The 19772-nt window shown below is 42.4% G+C and overlaps 1 protein-coding gene across 1 annotated transcript in view; it reads left to right on the top strand.

Annotated features, from left to right (window-relative positions):
* Nucleotides 1-9806, top strand: part of LOC109881895 (muscleblind-like protein 1) — a 154218-nt gene extending 144412 nt beyond the window's left edge. Inside the window, exons 7-10 of the mRNA XM_031791231.1 lie at nucleotides 298-342; nucleotides 3356-3447; nucleotides 3870-3943; nucleotides 4310-9806. Of these exons, the coding sequence (XP_031647091.1) occupies nucleotides 298-342; nucleotides 3356-3447; nucleotides 3870-3926 (194 nt within the window). The 3' untranslated portion in view covers nucleotides 3927-3943; nucleotides 4310-9806. The remainder of the gene's footprint in view (nucleotides 1-297; nucleotides 343-3355; nucleotides 3448-3869; nucleotides 3944-4309) is intronic.
* Nucleotides 9807-19772: the final 9966 nt, after the last annotated feature.

Below are 19772 nucleotides of genomic sequence, written 5' to 3'. Positions count from 1 at the left end.
GAGACAGGGACGTTGTTTTGGTGAGATGTGGCACAAAGTCTTGATGCACTCTTTCAATATAAATATACAGCAGGGATTCTTGAACGTCGAGACAATCCTTGTCTGTCAGGGAGAAACATATTTTCATAGTTAGAAACTGTATTTTGTTGCATTTATTTGTGTTTAAAAATGTTAATTCAGAGGAATTTTTAACCAGGAAATGATTTGTAATAGAATTACATCTAATTTAACATTTAGATTCACAGCTTGGAGAGAAGAAATACAGAGCATTTAATTTTGTATTTCATACCCTGACAGAGTGGGACTGGACTGGATTGGGACAGACTGTGGGTTGCAGACAGGGTTAGTTGTAGTATTATTATATTATTGGTGATGATGGTGGTGCTGGTGGTTCAGTTATAAGATGTGTATTGTTATCGAAATATGAATATAAATATATAAATATGAAACATTTTGAAGTACATGTTTTTGTTTTTTCACTGTAGGCCAGTTGTTACACTTGACCCCCAGCATCCTGACACGTGACACGGTCATAACCATGTCCTAATAGGTCATAACAGCTGACATAACTTTTCATAACCTGTTATTGTATGGTCATAACCTGTTATTGTAACGGCGTTCTTCGTTTGTTGAAAGAGAGTCGGACCGAAATGCAGCGTGGTGGTTACTCATGTTCTTTAATAAAGAAAAAGTGACGATACATGAAATAACAATTCAATACGAAAACAACAAACGGAACGTGAAACATAATTAAAGCCTATCTGGTGAACACTACACAGAGACAGGAACAATCACCCACGAAAGACAAAGTGAAACTCAGGCTACCTAAATACGGTTCCCAATCAGAGGCAACGAGAATCACCTGACAGCTGATTGAGAACCGCCTCAGGCAGCCAAGCCTATACAACACCCCTAATCAGCCGCGATCCCAAATACTACAAACCCCAATACGAAATACAACAACATAAACCCCTGTCACACCCTGGCCTGACCAAATATATAACGAAAACACAAAACACTAAGACCAAGGCGTGACAGTTATAGTATGGTCATAACCTGTTGTGACATATATTGTGTTATTTTATGGCTAGTTTTGACACCTACATAAGTGTGTAAAAACACACAAAACCTACCATGGCCAAACATTCCATTACACCATAGCCTACATGTCAACAGTATGTTTATGTTATATAACATTTTCTGAAATTGACCATATTAAATTATCATTGTAATTGTGCACACGTTGATGTCAGACATGCACCTACCCCAATGCTCTGTTGCTGATGACTGGGATGAATACAGGAGCAGATTTCAGGAGCAGGACAAGACACCCTCTTTGTGACTGATGACTGAAATAAGGGCATGTACGTGATAGGACTATCTGGCTGATATGATTATGATGTCATAATGCATCTTGACAGTGTCATAAAGTGTATTTTCTTAGTCCAAGTAAAGTGACACAGGATGGTCATAATGCTTCATGAAGTGTATTTTCTTAGTCCAAGTAAAGTGACACAGGATGGTCATCATGCTTCATAACAGTGTCAAAGTGTATTTTCTACATATTATCACATTTAAAAAAAGTAACTGTACAGAATTCATTACAACAACAACAAAGGATTTAATGAAACAAACTTTCAAAGGAAAGGAAACTCTTTGGCAGGGAAAATAATCATTTGAATAAATGACTCTTATGTCGCTGTCATAACCAACCATAAAATAATTCAATATATGTCACAACAGGTATGAATATATGGAACATGACGGTGTTATGACCCTATTATGACAGGTTATGTCATGTTATGTCAGCTGTTATGACATATTATGACATGGTTATGACAATGTGAGTGTTACCGTTGTTTCACCTGTTTCCCTGTGTGTCACCCCTATTGAATGTCGCCACTCTCGCTATGCATGATGTCACGTTGCTGATGTTTGTCTGTCATATGATGTGCCACATACAGTGCCTTCAGAATGTATTCATACCCCAAGTTGTGTTGGATTTCCCCTGTACAGGATTCCTTCTTTTTTTCACTCTGTCATTTAGGTTAGTATTGTGGAGTAACTACAATGTTGTTGATCCATCCTGAGTTTCCTCTTATCACAATCATTCAACTCCGTAGCTGTTTTAAAGTCACCATTGGCCTCATGGTGAAATCTCTGAGCAATTTCCTTCCTCTCCGGCAACTGAGTTAGGAAGGACACCAAAGTCTAACTAATAACTTAACCATTCTCAAAGCGATATTCTGCATCTGCTTTTTTTATTTGTATACATCTACCAATCGGTGCACTACTTTGCGAGGAATTGAAAAACCTCCCTGGTCATTGTGGTTGAATCTGTACATGAAGTTCACTGCTCAACTGAGGGACCTTACAGATAATTGTGTGTGTGGGGTACAGAGACGGGGTAGCTATTAAAAAATTATGTTAACCACTATTATTGAACACGGAACGAATTCATGCAACTTATTATGCTCCCGAGTGGTGCAGCGGTCTAAGGCACTGCATCTCAGTGCAAGAGGCGTCACTATAGTACCTGATTTGAATCCCGGCTGTTTCACATCCGGCTGTGATTGGGAGTCCTATAGGGCAGCGCACAATTAGCCCAGCATCGTCGGAGTTTGGCCGGAGTAGGCCATCATTGGCCGGAGTAGGCCATCATTGGCCGGAGTAGGCCATCATTGGCCGGAGTAGGCCATCATTGGCCGGAGTTGGCCATCATTGTAAATCAGAATTTGTTATTAACTGACTTGCCTAGATAAATAGAGGTTAAATTCAAATTAAAAATTTATTTGTTGCACATTTTAATTCCTGAATGTATTTAGGATTTGCCATAACAAAGGGGTTGAATACTTATTGACTCAAACATTTGAGCGTTTAATTTTTTTATTCATTTCTAAAAATAACTACAGGCAAAATTCCACTTTTACATTATAGGGTATAGGGTGTGTAGATCAGTGACACAAATTATCAATTGAATTCATTTTAAATTCAGGCTGTAACACAACAAAACAAGTGAAGGGGTATGAATACTTTCTGAAGGCACTGTAGCTTGTGGCTGTAATAACTCACTCTGATCTACTCATTGTCCTGACCCTCATCCCAAACCTCAGTTACCCTGTCAGCTAACACCTTATCTAAAGGTCAGCTTAGAATATTGTATCCATGGCACTAGATCCTATTTATAGATAGTAAGAAATACACAAACAAATGCTTTTCTAATGGACATCAACACGATAGGTTTATAAGTGGTTAGAGAAAGAGCTATAAATAAATACTTACCCAGTAACCTTTATAATAGAACAACACCTCAGGCTCCAGTTCATTTGTCTGTGTGATCTTTCTCTCCCTAAAGTACCCATGATGCACGGTGCTACGCCCGCCACTGTGTCTGCAGCCAACTCCTCTGCCACAAGTGTTCCCTTTGCAACCGCAACAGCCAATCAGGTTTGCCCCTCTTCCGCTTCCTCTCTCTGTCCACTTCTTGTGATGAAGTACGTCACTTCCGGGTGATGTTATGAGAGTACTGTGCTATAGGCTGTATCCTCCATCCCATTGGTACTTATGACCACTCTATTGAATTGTAATGAATGGTCATCAGAAGAGGAGGATGGTTGCCATGGTAACTGATTACTAACTTTGAAACACACTTAGAACATTCAGGAAAATGACGGCGTCTTTTCCGCCTCAGTGTTGTTTCATTTGTAACGCATATTGTTCTGCGTTCGTTTAAAATAGGATTGATAGTGAATTTGGCACAGTCTGTAAGTGATGCAAGAAAAATAAAAACAGCCCATTGAGAGTTGTATTGTAAAAAGCGACATTTACAGTAAGGGTTGTTTTCTGTCTTCTCTCGTGTTCTTCCCCAGATTCCGATAATATCTACAGATCATCTTACGAGTCACAAGTATGTGACTCAGATGTAGAAGTCTCTACCAGAACAGTAAGACTCATTTTCATACCAATGTAGGTTCTTAACTTGACCCCTTTCTCACGGCAGAAAAATATTCTCGCAGCAACAGAACATCTTTATTATTGTGTGGATTATAATTATTGACATTTTTTTTGTAAGGGGGTTGATACATTTTTTGGAAATTTCAAATTTTAGAAGCCTTTTTTAAAACCTTGAACATACTACACGTTTGCATTTTCTGCTGTGCAGGTGATCACATTTAGATCCTACATCTGTATGTCATTATGTCTATGCAATCTCTTTTGATTGGTTCTTCTATTCTTCTCTCTGTCCACTTCTTGTGATGAAGATGAAGTTATTTTATTTTCTATTCTGTTCTATTGTTTTCTCCTGCAGATGAAACTGGAGTGTGCTGGTGTTCCATCCGTCCCAGACAACAGTTCACCCTTCATGCCTGTAACAACAGAACTAGAATCTTTAGAATATATTCTATGTCTATGCCTGTAAGCATAGAAATAGAATCTTTAGAATATATTCTATGTCTATGCCTGTAACATCCAGAACACCAGGAGACTCCAACCACCTGTAAACTGTAGTGGTTCTGACATGCATGCTACTCAAAGAGATCTAGTTTGTCATAAGGTGGTGAACATGTGTATTCTACACACACCATACGGACAACAGCACCTCCTACACAGAGAGGAACTATGTCATCTACAGAACATTACAGCCAGCCTTTATGTCTGTGGAGGCGTCATCCATTAAAACACCGGACACACTTTGAATGTCAACATGAGGAGATAGTCACGCCCACTAGTTTGGTATGTCAGCAGACCAAGACTCTCTTTTATGTTATTTTCAGTTTGTTTTTCTTTAATTTATATAATTTTTTCATGGTTTACACAAAACACCTTGTATTTTAAACAAGAAGGGGAAATGACGAGGAATTGTAACTAATTGCCATATTAGACTGAAAGAATTGTGCATGGCTTGTTTGTAGATGATCTGGTTCTTTACAAGACCAACTTGTTTGAAATGGGTTTAGTGGGCTTGGTGCCATAAGGACAGCTGAATGTTGTGGGTTTAGAACACCTTTGTGTTTTAAAACCCATCCCAGCTTTAGTAGATATGTTGCAAGCTCCACTTAAAGTGCCATAGACTATGTAGGTATAACCCCAAAACATTGAGTGTTATTCGGTCATTATAGCCGTGTTACAGTGTTAACCTGGGGAACGCCTTCAAAGTCTCTGATGTCTCTAGTGTCCTTGTTCCGTGAATGTTTGTCTACAGTTTGACGTCATTAACAGATGAACCATTCATGGTCTTTGCCTCTTGGGTACGCAGTTACCCACCTTAGGTGGTTTGGGTTACCTCTGGTCTTCTGTTGGTTTTCTTTTCATTTGCCTTGACCTTAGATTCCACGGTGTGAGTGAGACAGAGAAGGGGTATTGGTTCTGTTAGGACACAGTCCTCTCTGGGTATAAAGTATAATGACTAGTTGGTTCTGTTAGGACCTGGTCCTCTCTGTCTCTGGGTATAAATTCTATAGACTCTAGTTGGTTCTGTTAGGACCTGGTCCTCTCTGTCTCTGGGTATAAAGGCTATAGACTCTAGTTGGTTATGTTAGGACCTGGTCCTCTCTGTCTCTGGGTATAAAGGCTATAGACTCTAGTTGGTTCTGTTAGGACCCAGTCCTCTCTGGGTATAAAGTCTATAGAGTCTAGTTGGTTCTGTTAGGACCTGGTCCTCTCTGTCTCTGGGTATAAAGGCTATAGACTCTAGTTGGTTCTGTTAGGACCCAGTCCTCTCTGGGTATAAAGTCTATAGACTCTAGTTGGTTCTGTTAGGACCTGGTCCTCTCTGTCTCTGGGTATAAATTCTATAGACTCTAGTTGGTTCTGTTAGGACCTGGTCCTCTCTGTCTCTGGATATAAAGGCTATAGACTCTAGTTGGTTCTGTTAGGACCCAGTCCTCTCTGGGTATAAAGTCTATAGAGTCTAGTTGGTTCTGTTAGGACCCAGTCCTCTCTGGGTATAAAGTCTATAGAGTCTAGTTGGTTCTGTTAGGACCCAGTCCTCTCTGGGTATAAAGTCTATAGACTCTAGTTGGTTCTGTTAGGACCTGGTCCTCTCTGGGTATAACGTATATAGACTCTAGTTGGTTCTGTTAGGACCCAGTCCTCTCTGGGTATAAAGTCTTTAGACTCTAGTTGGTTCTGTTAGGACCTGGTCCTCTTTGTCTCTGAGTATAAAGTCTATAGACTCTAGTTGGTTCTGTTAGGACCTGGTCCTCTCTGGGTATAACGTATATAGACTCTAGTTGGTTCTGTTAGGACCCAGTCCTCTCTGGGTATAAAGTCTATAGACTGTAGTTGGTTCTGTTAGGACCTGGTCCTCTTTGTCTCTGAGTATAAAGTCTATAGACTCTAGTTGGTTCTGTTGGGACCTGGTCCTCTCTGGGTATAACGTATATAGACTCTAGTTGGTTCTGTTAGGACCTGGTCCTCTCTGTCTCTGGGCATACAGTCTATAGACTCTAGTTGGTTCTGTTAGGCCCTGGTCCTCTCTGTCTCTGGGTATAAAGTATATAGACTCTAGTTCGTTCTGTTAGGCCCCAGTCCTCTCTGAGTATAATGTCTATAGACTCTAGTTGGTTCTGTTAGGCCCTGGTCCTCTCTGGGTATAAAGTATATAGACTCTAGTTGGTTCTGTTAGGCCCTGGTCCTCTCTGTCTCTGGGTATAAAGTATATAGACTCTAGTTGGTTCTGTTAGGACCTGGTCCTCTCTGTCTCTGGGTGTAAAGTCTATAGACTCTAGTTGGTTATGTTAGGACCCAGTCCTCTCTGTCTCTGGGTATAAAGTCTATAGACTCTAGTTGGTTCTGTTAGAACCTAGTCCTCTCTGTCTCTGGGTATAAAGTCTATAGACTCTAGTTGGTTCTGTTAGGACCTGGCCCTCTCTGTCTCTGGGTATAAAGTCTATAGACTCTAGTTAGTTCTGTTAGGACCTGGTCCTCTCTGGGTATAACGTATATAGACTCTAGTTGGTTCTGTTAGGCCCTGGTCCTCTCTGGGTATAAAGTCTATAGACTCTAGTTGGTTATGTTAGGACCCTGTCCTCTCTGTCTCTGGGTATAAAGTCTATAGACTCTAGTTTGTTCTGTTAGGCCCCAGTCCTCTCTGAGTATAATGTCTATAGACTCTTGTTGGTAATGTTAGGACCTGGTCCTCTCTAGGTATAAAGTCTATAGACTCTAGTTGGTTCTGTTAGGACCCAGTCCTCACTGTCTCTGGGTATAAAGTCTTTAGACTCTAGTTGGTCGTGTTAGGACCCAGTACTCTCTGAGGATAAAGTCTATAGACTCTAGTTGGTTCTGTTAGGACCTGGTCCTCTCTGGGTATAAAGTCTATAGACTCTAGTTGGTTCTGTTAGGACCCAGTCCTCTCTGTCTCTCGGTATAAAGTCTATAGACTCTAGTTGGTTCTGTTAGGACCCTGTCCTCTGTGTTTCTGGGTATAAAGGCTATAGACTCTAGTTGGTTCTGTTAGGACCCAGTCCTCTCTGTCTCTCGGTATAAAGTATATAGACTCTAGTTGGTTCTGTTAGGCCCTGGTCCTCTCTGGGTATAAATTCTATAGACTCTAGTTGGTTATGTTAGGACCCTGTCCTCTCTGTCTCTGGGTATAAAGTCTATAGACTCTAGTTTGTTCTGTTAGGCCCCAGTCCTCTCTGAGTATAATGTCTATAGACTCTTGTTGGTAATGTTAGGACCTGGTCCTCTCTAGGTATAAAGTCTATAGACTCTAGTTGGTTCTGTTAGGACCCAGTCCTCACTGTCTCTGGGTATAAAGTCTTTAGACTCTAGTTGGTCGTGTTAGGACCCAGTACTCTCTGAGGATAAAGTCTATAGACTCTAGTTGGTTCTGTTAGGACCTGGTCCTCTCTGGGTATAAAGTCTATAGACTCTAGTTGGTTCTGTTAGGACCCAGTCCTCTCTGTCTCTCGGTATAAAGTCTATAGACTCTAGTTGGTCCTGTTAGTACCCAGTACTCTCTGAGTATAAAGTCTATAGACTCTAGTTGGTTCTGTTAGGACCCAGTCCTCTCTGTCTCTCGGTATAAAGTCTATAGACTCTAGTTGGTTCTGTTAGGACCCTGTCCTCTGTGTTTCTGGGTATAAAGGCTATAGACTCTAGTTGGTTCTGTTAGGACCCAGTCCTCTCTGTCTCTCGGTATAAAGTCTATAGACTCTAGTTGGTTCTGTTAGAACCCTGTCCTCTCTGTCTCTGGGTATAAAGTCTATAGACTCTAGTTGGTTCTGTTAGGAACCAGTCCTCTCTGGGTATAAAGGCTATAGACTCTAGTTGGTTCCGTTAGGACCCAGTACTCTCTGGGTATAAAGGCTAGACTCTAGTTGGTTCTGTTAGGACCTGGTCCTCTCTGTCTCTGGGTATAAAGTCTATAGACTCTAGTTGGTTCTGTTAGGAACCAGTCCTCTCTGGGTATAAAGGCTATAGACTCTAGTTGGTTCCGTTAGGACCCAGTACTCTCTGGGTATAAAGGCTATAGACTCTAGTTGGTTCCGTTAGGACCCAGTACTCTCTGGGTATAAAGGCTAGACTCTAGTTGGTTCTGTTAGGACCTGGTCCTCTCTGTCTCTGGGTATAAAGTCTATAGACTCTAGTTGGTTCTGTTAGGAACCAGTCCTCTCTGGGTATAAAGGCTATAGACTCTAGTTGGTTCCGTTAGGACCCAGTACTCTCTGGGTATAAAGGCTAGACTCTAGTTGGTTCTGTTAGGACCCAGTCCTCTCTGTCTCTGAGTATAACGTTTATAGACTGTAAAGGCTTAATGCATGGGGCTCTGGCCCTGGACTCAATATTATGCCAAAAGTCTCACGTGTGACGAAGAAGGGGTGGAGACTGTTAAAAAGGAAGGATAGAATGAAGAACTACTGAAAGTTGCGTGATAAACCAAACCGCTGAGTGGAGTGAGGAGCACTTTCCAAGAGTTACAGGGTGGCTTATGGATTAGTTGTTTTAACATGGTGTGGTTTTCATTTTATTATAATTCATTTAATGATTTTTTAAAAAATGTTATGTTTTATTAAGTGCAGTTTATATGGTCTATGATATGTGAGAGAACTTGTGAAAACACATGATGTGTATTTTAATCTGTGATAGTATGGATCCTTTGGGATAGATACAGTCAAATGTTTTTGGGGTATTTTTCTTCTGTGTTCTGTGTTGACATATGTGGGTGCACTAGTGGAGCTCTGTTCAGCAAATGTGTGGGGCCAAAATCACAGATGAAGTTGTGTATGGACAAGAGGGGGGTGAGTGTAAAGTTGTGTATGGAAGCGTGGGGGAGTGTAGATTGTTTTTGGGTTTAAACCCTCATGCTTCTGCATGCATTGTATGAAAAGACATTGTATGGAAGAGCTTGACCTGATTGTATTACTCATCCAAAGCCTTAGAAAACACCACGAGGTCGGCACAATGCAACAAGCCATTTCAAATCGTCCTCTTGCCTAACCCTTGCTGTTTTGTCGCCACACAAAGCTTTCGTGGTATATATGATTGTTGTCTTTAACTCTAAACATGTATTTCTTGTTGAGTTCGTTTTTTTCAAGAAGATTAATGTCTTATTTCATTTTGTTTAATGCACGGATTACATTTTTGATATTTAGTTAAAGGAGTTTTGTCTTACTAGATTTTACCAGTAACTTTTGTAGGATTCTGAATAGTAGGTAATATGTGTGTTTTGTTTCTTCATACCATATTTTAGTTTTCTGAAATTTTCTGTAATGTTGATTTGCATATGTACTGTAGTGTTATGATTGTAAACTGAATTATTTTTATTTTCTGTGAACTCTAAGAATTATTTTAATTTCTTGTCTGTTTGAGTTCCTTGAAACAAAGATATTTTGTGTGGGTGTCTGAGGAAATACTAGGAGAGTGAGGCTTGCTGTGACAACACTCACTGACAGTGGAGTATTATTTGAATGATCGTCTGGTTTGTCTTATAAGGAAAAAATATATATTAAAAAATCTCATTCTTAGATGTGTAGGTAAAAAAAAAAAAACATTTTCTACTGTATTCTCTTCAAATAGGAACTATTGTTTGAATATTTGTAATCTCCCTGGATGTCAGGCCATGTTGAAAATATAGCTGCATATTTGATCACTCTTAGGGGGCGTTGCAGTTGAGGTCAGGGGTCGGAGGCAGGTCGAGCATGGAGTACGCACACTGATCTCTTTACTTGGCCACAAACAAAGAAGGGGAAACCTACAGGGCTGTGGAAAAGTATTTTCCCCCGTTCTGAATTTCTCTATTTTTGCAAATATTTGATACTGAATGTTATCATATCTTCAACCAAAACCTAATATTAGATAAAGAGAACCTGAGTTTACAAATAACAACAAAAATGGATACTTATTTTATTTCATTAACAAAGTTATGCAACACCATAACACTACCATAACACAAACCATCACACTACCACCACCATGCTTGACCATTGGTATAAGGTTCTTACTGTGGAATGCAGTGTTTGGTTTTAACCAGGCAAAACGGAAAACGCTGGGTCCTGCAGCAAGACAATGATCCAAAACACACAATCAAGTCTACATGAAAATGGCTAAAAAGCAACATGTTTTGGAATGGCCTAGTCCAGACTTAATCCCAATTGAGATGTTGTGGCAGGACTTGAAACGACAGTTCCTGCTTGAAAACCACAAATGTGGCTGAGTTAAAGCAGTTCTGCATGGGAGAGTGGGCCAAACTTCTGTAACGGCGTTCTTCGTTTGTCGAAAGAGAGTCGGACCGAAATGCAGCGTGGTGGTTACTCATGTCTTTAATGAAGAAAAAAGTGACGATACATGAAATAACTAATAAATACGAAAACAACAAACGGAACGTGAAACCTAATTACAGCCTATCTGGTGAAACTACACAGAGACAGGAACAATCACCCACGAAATACAAAGCGAACTCAGGCTACCTAAATACGGTTCCCAATCAGAGGCAACGAGAAGCACCTGACTCTGATCGAGAACCGCCTCAGGCAGCCAAGCCTACACTCGACACACCCCTAATCAACCACAATCCCAATGCCTACAAAAAAAAACAATACGACAACACAATAACCCATGTCACACCCTGGCCTGAACAAATAATTAAAGAAAACACAAAATACTAAGACCAAGGCGTGACAGCACCTCAAAACCATAGGGAGGGTCCGGGTGGGCGTCTGTCCATGGTGGCGGCTCCGGCTCGGGACGTGGACCCCACTCCATAAATGTCATAGTTCCTCCCCTTCGCGTCCTGGGATAATCCACCCTCGCCGCCGACCATGGCCTAATAGTCCTCACCCAGAACCCCACAGAACTGAGGAGCAGCTCGTGACTGAGGGGCATCTCGGGACTGAGGGACAGCTCGGGACTGAGGGGCAGCTCAGGACTGAGGCAGCTCGGGACTGAGGGGCAGCCCGGAACTGAGGGGCAGCCCGGAACTGAGGGGCAGCCCGGAACTGAGGGGAAGCCCGGAACTGAGGGGAAGCCCAGTACTGAGAGGAAGCCCAGTACTGAGAGGAAGCCCAGTACTGAGAGGAAGCCCAGTACTGAGATGAAGCTCAGGTAGGTAGTAGGCTCCGGTAGATCCTGGCTGGCTGGCGGATCTGGAAGATTCAGGTTGACTAGCAGATCTGGAAGATTCTGGTTGACTAGCAGATCTGGAAGATTCTGGTTGACTGGCGGATCTAGCTGCTCTATGCAGACTGACAGCTCTGACTGCTCCATGCAGGCTGACAGCTCCTTGCAGACTGGCAGCTCTTTGCAGACTGACAGCTCTGACTGCTCCATGCAGGCTGACAGCTCCTTGCAGACTGACAGCTCCTTGCAGATTGACCGCTCCTTGCAGACTGACAGCTCCCTGCAGACTGGCAGCTCCTTGCAGACTGACAACTCTGACTGCTCCATGCAGGCTGACAGCTCCTTGCAGACTGACAGCTCCTTGCAGACTGGCAGCTCCTTGCAGACTGGCAGCTCTGACTGCTCCATGCAGGCTGACAGCTCCTTGCAGACTGGCAGCTCCTTGCAGACTGGCAGCTCCTTGCAGACTGGCAGCTCCTTGCAGACTGACAGCTCCCTGCAGACTGGCAGCTCCTTGCAGACTGGCAGCTCCTTGCAGACTGACAGCTCTGGCTGCTTCATGCAGACTGACAGCTCTGACTGCTCCATGCAGGCTGACAGCTCCTTGCAGACTGGCAGCTCCTTGCAGACTGACAGCTCCTTGCAGACTGACAGCTCCCTGCAGACTGACAGCTCCTTGCAGACTGACAGCTCTGACTGCTCCATGCAGGCTGACAGCTCCTTGCAGACTGACAGCTCCTTGCAGACTGGCAGCTCCTTGCAGACTGACAGCTCTGACTGCTCCATGCAGGCTGACAGCTCCTTGCAGACTGACAGCTCCTTGCAGACTGGCAGCTCCTTGCAGACTTGCAGCTCTGACTGCTCCATGCAGGCTGACAGCTCCTTGCAGACTGGCAGCTCCTTGCAGACTGGCAGCTCCTTGCAGACTGGCAGCTCCTTGCAGACTGACAGCTCCCTGCAGACTGGCAGCTCCTTGCAGACTGGCAGCTCCTTGCAGACTGACAGCTCTGGCTGCTTCATGCAGACTGACAGCTCTGACTGCTCCATGCAGGCTGACAGCTCCTTGCAGACTGGCAGCTCCTTGCAGACTGACAGCTCCTTGCAGACTGACAGCTCCCTGCAGACTGGCAGCTCCTTGCAGACTGACAGCTCTGACTGCTCCATGCAGGCTGACAGCTCCTTGCAGACTGACAGCTCCCTGCAGACTGACAGCTCCTTACAGACTGACAGCACCCTGCAGACTGGCAGCTCAGGCTTCTTCAAACAGGCAGGAGGCTCCGACAGCGCAGGAGAGGAGGAAAACGCTGGCTGCGCTGAACAGGCGGGAGACTCCGACAGCGCAGGAGAGGAGGAAAACGCTGGCTGTGCTGAACAGGCGGGAGACTCCGACAGCGCAGGAGGGAAGGAAGGCTCTGGCTGTGCTGAACAGGCGGGAGACTCCGACAGCGCAGGAGAGCGAGGCGCACTGTAGGCCTGATGCGTGGTGCGGGCACTGGTGATACTGGAGCGAGGACACGCACAGGAAGCCTGGTGCGGGGAGCTGCTACCGGAGGACTGGTGTGTGGAGGTGGCACAGGATGTGCAAGGCTAGGGATGTGCACAGGAGGCCTGGTGCGTGAGGCTGGCACCAACTTCACCAGCCGACTAACACGCACCTCAGGACGAGTATGGAGCGCTAACTCAGGTGCCATCAAATCCCCGACACGATCCGTCGGACGAATATGATATCTATAGCACCAAGCTAGCAACTCCCTCATTACTCTCCACTCCACTTTCCCCATTAACTCCTTCACAGTCTCTGCTTCGCTCACCTCTAACACCGGCTCTGGCTCAGGTCCATCTCCTGACTCAGCCACTCTCCCTCTGAGCCCCCCCCCCCAATAAATTTTTTGGGGTGACTCTCGGGTTTCGTTCTGCGCCGCCGTGTCTGTTTCTCCAACTCCATTCTCCTATAGCCTTCTTCGCACTGCTCTAGCGAATCCCATGCGGGCTCCGTCGTATACTCCATGCCATTGCTGTCCATAACGTCCTCCTTTCGCTTTTCCTGCCTGTTACCACGCCGCTCGGTCCGTATGTGGTGGGTGATTCTGTAACGGCGTTCTTCGTTTGTCGAAAGAGAGGACCGAAATGCAGCGTGGTGGTTACTCATGTCTTTAATGAAGAAAAAAGTGACGATACATGAAATAACTAATAAATACGAAAACAACAAACGGAACGTGAAACCTAATTACAGCCTATCTGGTGAAACTACACAGAGACAGGAACAATCACCCACGAAATACAAAGCGAACTCAGGCTACCTAAATACGGTTCCCAAGCAGAGGCAACGAGAAGCACCTGACCCTGATCGAGAACCGCCTCAGGCAGCCAAGCCTACACTCGACACACCCCTAATCAACCACAATCCCAATGCCTACAAAAAAAAACAATACGACAACACAATAACCCATGTCACACCCTGGCCTGAACAAATAATTAAAGAAAACACAAAATACTAAGACCAAGGCGTAACAACTTCCTCCCCAGCGACGTGAGAAACTAATCAACAACTACAGGAAGTGTTTGGTTGGAGTCATTTTTATTTAATACAAAAATATATGTTTATTTTATTTAACTAGGCATGTCAGTTAATAAGAAGAAGAAATTGTTATTTACAATTGTTATTGTTATTTACAATGACAGAGGCATTGGGTGTTACATAACTTTGTTTATGAAATATATATGTAATTATTGTGATATTTGTTCACTCAGTTTCTCTTGATCTAATATTAGTTTTTTTTTTGTTGAGAATGTATCAAAAATATGCAAAAGTCGAGAATGTTTTTTTTTAAAGGGGCAAAAACCTTTTCACAGCATTGTAGGTGAAGAAGGTTGACTTTCTTGCACTTCTGTACATAGTCGAAAAAAGAGAGAATCATGTATAAAATCTAGATCTTATTTTGAATAAAAAATATCTATAACAACAATAAATTTTGCTAGGATCATTATAAAAAAAGAATGAAAGGCTGAATTAAACTGCTTGTATAAAGTGGCACAAGAGTTCTCACTCTGTAGCCCTTTAAGAAAAAGGCAATGTGTTGCTCTTCGTTTTTGCCAGCGGCTTTTAGTTTGTCAGGAAACCTTTAGATTAAGATGTTAACCTCTGGAGAAAAGGACTGGCTTTGTCCGGTTTCATGGCAACGTTCTTCCAGGCCCAACCAATCAAAACAAGTCCTGTTTTAGACAGAAAGGAACGCATGTTAAAGGAACAAAACATATACCTTTGGAAAAGAACTACTTCACAACAGAGTAATATTGAATAAGTCAATATGTTACACAGCATTTACAGTATACAGTATAATATCAATGTAATGGACTAAAATAAAATCAACAAAAAAACTAAACAGTGGTTTACTAAAAAGACTAAGAATATACTCATTTCAAGAGTTATAACTCCTACAGGACATACAGTACATACAACAGAAACACAATAGCTGTCAGTATGTCTCTTTCTGTTTAGAAGCTATGCTTCTGGTTGATGAAATGGACAGAAACGTACAAGCAGTTTGCCAGGTAAACTATAGGGAACCTACAAACAGTTTTCTGTGTTACTCACGGGCTTCAACGTTAGTCCAAACCTTGACGTGACTTTTCATCTGTCCCGAGCATATGCCTGATGTTATAATATGATGTAATCTGAGCTTTACGTTTTCTCAGCTTGTAGTGCTAAAACTATGTATTCTGTCTTCTGCTGCCGTTTGGTCTCTGCTTATTTTATTGTTCAGAGCCCCCTGAAAGTATTTGTGCCATGTGGCCAGATGTCCACCTCCTCTGCAAAGCACATGTTATGTAAGCACTGATCTAAAGCCACAATCTAAAGCCATAATATATTTTCCATATAAATGAATCAATGTTGAGCAGTATTCATAAGAGTGAAGGAGCATGATTGGTTGGCCAGGGGAATTTTTTGGTCTCCCGTTTATAAAGCTGGTCTGAACAAAGTTGAGTGATTGATGAAGATGCACTGTGCTAACTTGGAAATAATTATTTGACTGGCAATGGCTATCATGTGGGAATCCTTTCAACGGGGTTCTATCATGTGGGAATCCTTTCACCGGGCTTCAATGGCTATTCCGTGGGATTCCCCTCATAGGACTACAACGGCTGTCATGTGGGAATCCTTTCATAGGACTTCAACGGCTGTTATGTTGGAATCCTGTCACCAGGGTTCTATAATGTGGGAATCCTGTCACCAGGGTTCTATAATGTTGCAATCCTGTCACCAGGGTTCTATTATGTTGGAATCCTGTCACCAGGGTTCTATCATGTTGGAATCCTGTCACCAGGATTCTTTCATGTGGGAATCCTTTCACCAGGGTTCTATCATGTGGGAATCCTTTCACCAGGGTTCTATCATGTGGGAATCCTTTCACCAGGGTTCTATCATGTGGGAATCCTTTCACCAGGGTTCTATCATGTGGGAATCCTTTCACCAGGGTTCTATCATGTTGGAATCCTTTCACCATGCTTCAACGGCTGTCATGTGGGAATCCTGTCACCATGCTTCAAAGGCTGTCATGTGGGAATCCTTTCACCAGGGATCTATCATGTTGGAATCTTTTCACCAGGGTTCTATAATGTGGGAATCCTGTCACCAGGGTTCTATAATGTTGCAATCCTGTCACCAGGGTTCTATTATGTTGGAATCCTGTCACCAGGGTTCTATCATGTTGGAATCCTGTCACCAGGGTTCTTTCATGTGGGAATCCTTTCACCAGGGTTCTATCATGTGGGAATCCTTTCACCAGGGTTCTATCATGTGGGAATCCTTTCACCAGGGTTCTATCATGTGGGAACCCTGTCACCAGGGTTCTATAATGTTGGAATCCTGTCACCAGGGTTCTATCATGTTGGAATCCTGTCACCAGGGTTCTATAATGTTGGAATCCTGTCACCAGGGTTCTATAATGTTGGAATCCTGTCACCAGGGTTCTATCGTGTGGGAATCCTTTCACCAGGCTTCTATCATGTGGGAATCCTTTCACCAGGGTTCTATCATGTGGGAATCATTTCACCAGGGTTCTATCATGTGGGAATCCTTTCACCAGGGTTCTATCATGTGGGAATCCTTTCACCAGGGTTCTATCATGTTGGAATCCTTTCACCATGCTTCAACGGCTGTCATGTGGGAATCCTGTCACCATGCTTCAAAGGCTGTCATGTGGGAATCCTTTCACCAGGGATCTATCATGTTGGAATCTTTTCAACAGGGTTCTATCATGTGTGAATCCTGTCACCAGGGTTCTATCATGTGTGAATCTTGTCACCAGGGTTCTATCATGTGTGAATCCTGTCACCAGGGTTCTATCATGTGGGAATCCTGTCACCAGGGTTCTGTCACCCAGTTTCATTCATGTGGGAATCCTGTCACCAGGGTTCTGTCACCCAGTTTCATTCATGTGTGAATCCTGTCACCAGGGTTCTATCATGTGTGAATCCTGTCACCAGGGTTCTATATCATGTGTGAATCCTGTCACCAGGGTTCTATCATGTGTGAATCCTGTCACCAGGGTTCTATATCATGTGTGAATCCTGTCACCAGGGTTCTATCATGTGTGAATCCTGTCACCAGGGTTCTATATCATGAGTGAATCCTGTCACCAGGGTTCTATATCATGAGTGAATCCTGTCACCAGGGTTCTATATCATGAGTGAATCCTGTCACCAGGGTTCTATATCATGAGTGAATCCTGTCACCAGGGTTCTATATCATGAGTGAATCCTGTCACCAGGGTTCTATATCATGTGTGAATCCTGTCACCAGGGTTCTATATCATGAGTGAATCCTGTCACCAGGGTTCTATATCATGAGTGAATCCTGTCACCAGGGTTCTATATCATGAGTGAATCCTGTCACCAGGGTTCTATATCATGTGTGAATCCTGTCACCAGGGTTCTATATCATGTGTGAATCCTGTCACCAGGGTTCTATATCATGTGTGAATCCTGTCACCAGGGTTCTATATCATGTGTGAATCCTGTCACCAGGGTTCTATATCATGTGTGAATCCTGTCACCAGGGTTCTATATCATGAGTGAATCCTGTCACCAGGGTTCTATATCATGTGTGAATCCTGTCACCAGGGTTCTATATCATGAGTGAATCTTGTCACCAGGGTTCTATATCATGTGTGAATCCTGTCACCAGGGTTCTATATCATGAGTGAATCCTGTCACCAGGGTTCTATATCATGAGTGAATCCTGTCACCAGGGTTCTATATCATGTGTGAATCCTGTCACCAGGGTTCTATATCATGAGTGAATCCTGTCACCAGGGTTCTATATCATGAGTGAATCCTGTCACCAGGGTTCTATATCATGAGTGAATCCTGTCACCAGGGTTCTGATGCTTTATATGATTCTTGCTGTTAAATATTTTAAAAAATATTTAAAAAAAGAAAATACATCAAATCCAATAAAAGTGATGTTGCTCCACAAGTGTGATCTCCAATTTCTTCTATGGACCCAGTTTCTATTATCGTAGTGACGGTATATTATATTTCTTCAAGCCAGAGAACAGCTCCATACAATTATCATACTGCAATAACCCTCATAGGTTTCAATTGTAGAATATGAGAAACTCATCTCCCTTTAAAAGGTGAAATGCGATAACTTGATAAAAGTGGTGTGACGAATGCATAAGGCTGTGTTGTCAAGGGCAATGGAGCAAAACTCTTTTCAATTTCATGCATTTTTCCCCTCTGACTATTTTAATTAGTTTTTCTATTTGAAGATAACAATCCTTTAAATAAAGATGTAATAACGGTCAAAAAGACTTCTTTGTAAATTACATACATCATCTGTAGGAGTTTAAATATATTTATGTCATTTAGCACCAACATAATTTGATGTTTCATTAAAAATTAAACAGATGTGATACAGATGTGATACATTAGCTGACTTTAATAACAAAAACAGATGTGATACATTAGCTGACTTTAATAACAAAAACAGATGTGATACATTAGCTGACTTTAATAACAAAAACAGATGTGATACATTAGCTGACTTTAATAACAAAAACAGATGTGATACATTAGCTGACTTTAATAACAAAAACAGATGTGATACATTAGCTGACTTTAATAACAAAAAACAGATGTGATACATTAGCTGACTTTAATAACAAAAAACAGATGTGATACCTTACTTTAATAACACAATAAAACAGAGGTGATAACTTAGCTGACTTTAATAACACAATAAAACAGAGGTGATACCTTAGCTGACTTTAATAACACAATAAAACAGAGGTGATAACTTAGCTGACTTTAATAACACAATAAAACAGAGGTGATACCTTAGCTGACTTTAATAACACAATAAAACAGAGGTGATAACTTACTTTAATAACACAATAAAACAGAGGTGATAACTTACTTTAATAACACAATAAAACAGACTTCGAAGACGAAACTTGGTGAGCATGGGTTTGGCATAATGGACAGTTGGCACCGAACAATATGGCGCCGAGGCCTCAACACTTTTTGAGTTACGGCCATTTCTCTTGGATTAAAGGTCAAAAACTAAAATAAAGCGCTGATTTGACAGCTTCACGTCAAAGTACATGAACCTACGGTGTAGGGGGAAAAAACAGCCATTTATCTGTCGTAATATAAGAGAAATCGTACAATGTACAATTGGTGTTGTTCAAATCAATAAAACAAACGTATCCAAACCGTTACAGATCCAGTTGCAGCGTGTTCAGAAGAATCTTTTTTAAGCTTCCAAGCTCTGCGAGATTTCTGTGATTGTCTGTGATTGTCTGAAATAACACACACTCATTCAACCCTCTGTAAATAAGTCTTCTTAACATAAATACTTAAAACTCAAAATTCTACAAGAGCCTTCCCCAAGGAGGATATGTGTTCACTTTCAGCTTCCTGTGTAAACCGGAAGTACCTTGAAATGGTGTCATAGGTGCTGTTTTGAAGGATTAAAAAGGTCAGATATTTTCAAAACTTCATATGTGTGATTAGGCAACCATCATGAACTGTTGGACGCACGCACATACACACACACACACGCACACACACGCATACAAACAAAGAGAGCAAGGTTGGAGTGATAGTGCGGGACTTAAAGACACACAGAGCCTTCACTGGCATTACCATAATCTCTAGGCTGTGCCGAGTTCAACGAGATGCCCCACTTGACCGTAGCTTGC

Source organism: Oncorhynchus kisutch, linkage group LG15 (assembly GCF_002021735.2).
Source record: "Oncorhynchus kisutch isolate 150728-3 linkage group LG15, Okis_V2, whole genome shotgun sequence".
NCBI classification, from domain to species: Eukaryota; Metazoa; Chordata; class Actinopteri; order Salmoniformes; family Salmonidae; genus Oncorhynchus; species Oncorhynchus kisutch.
Note: the sequence above shows the minus strand (reverse complement) of the source record. Positions and strands in the feature narration are given on the sequence as shown.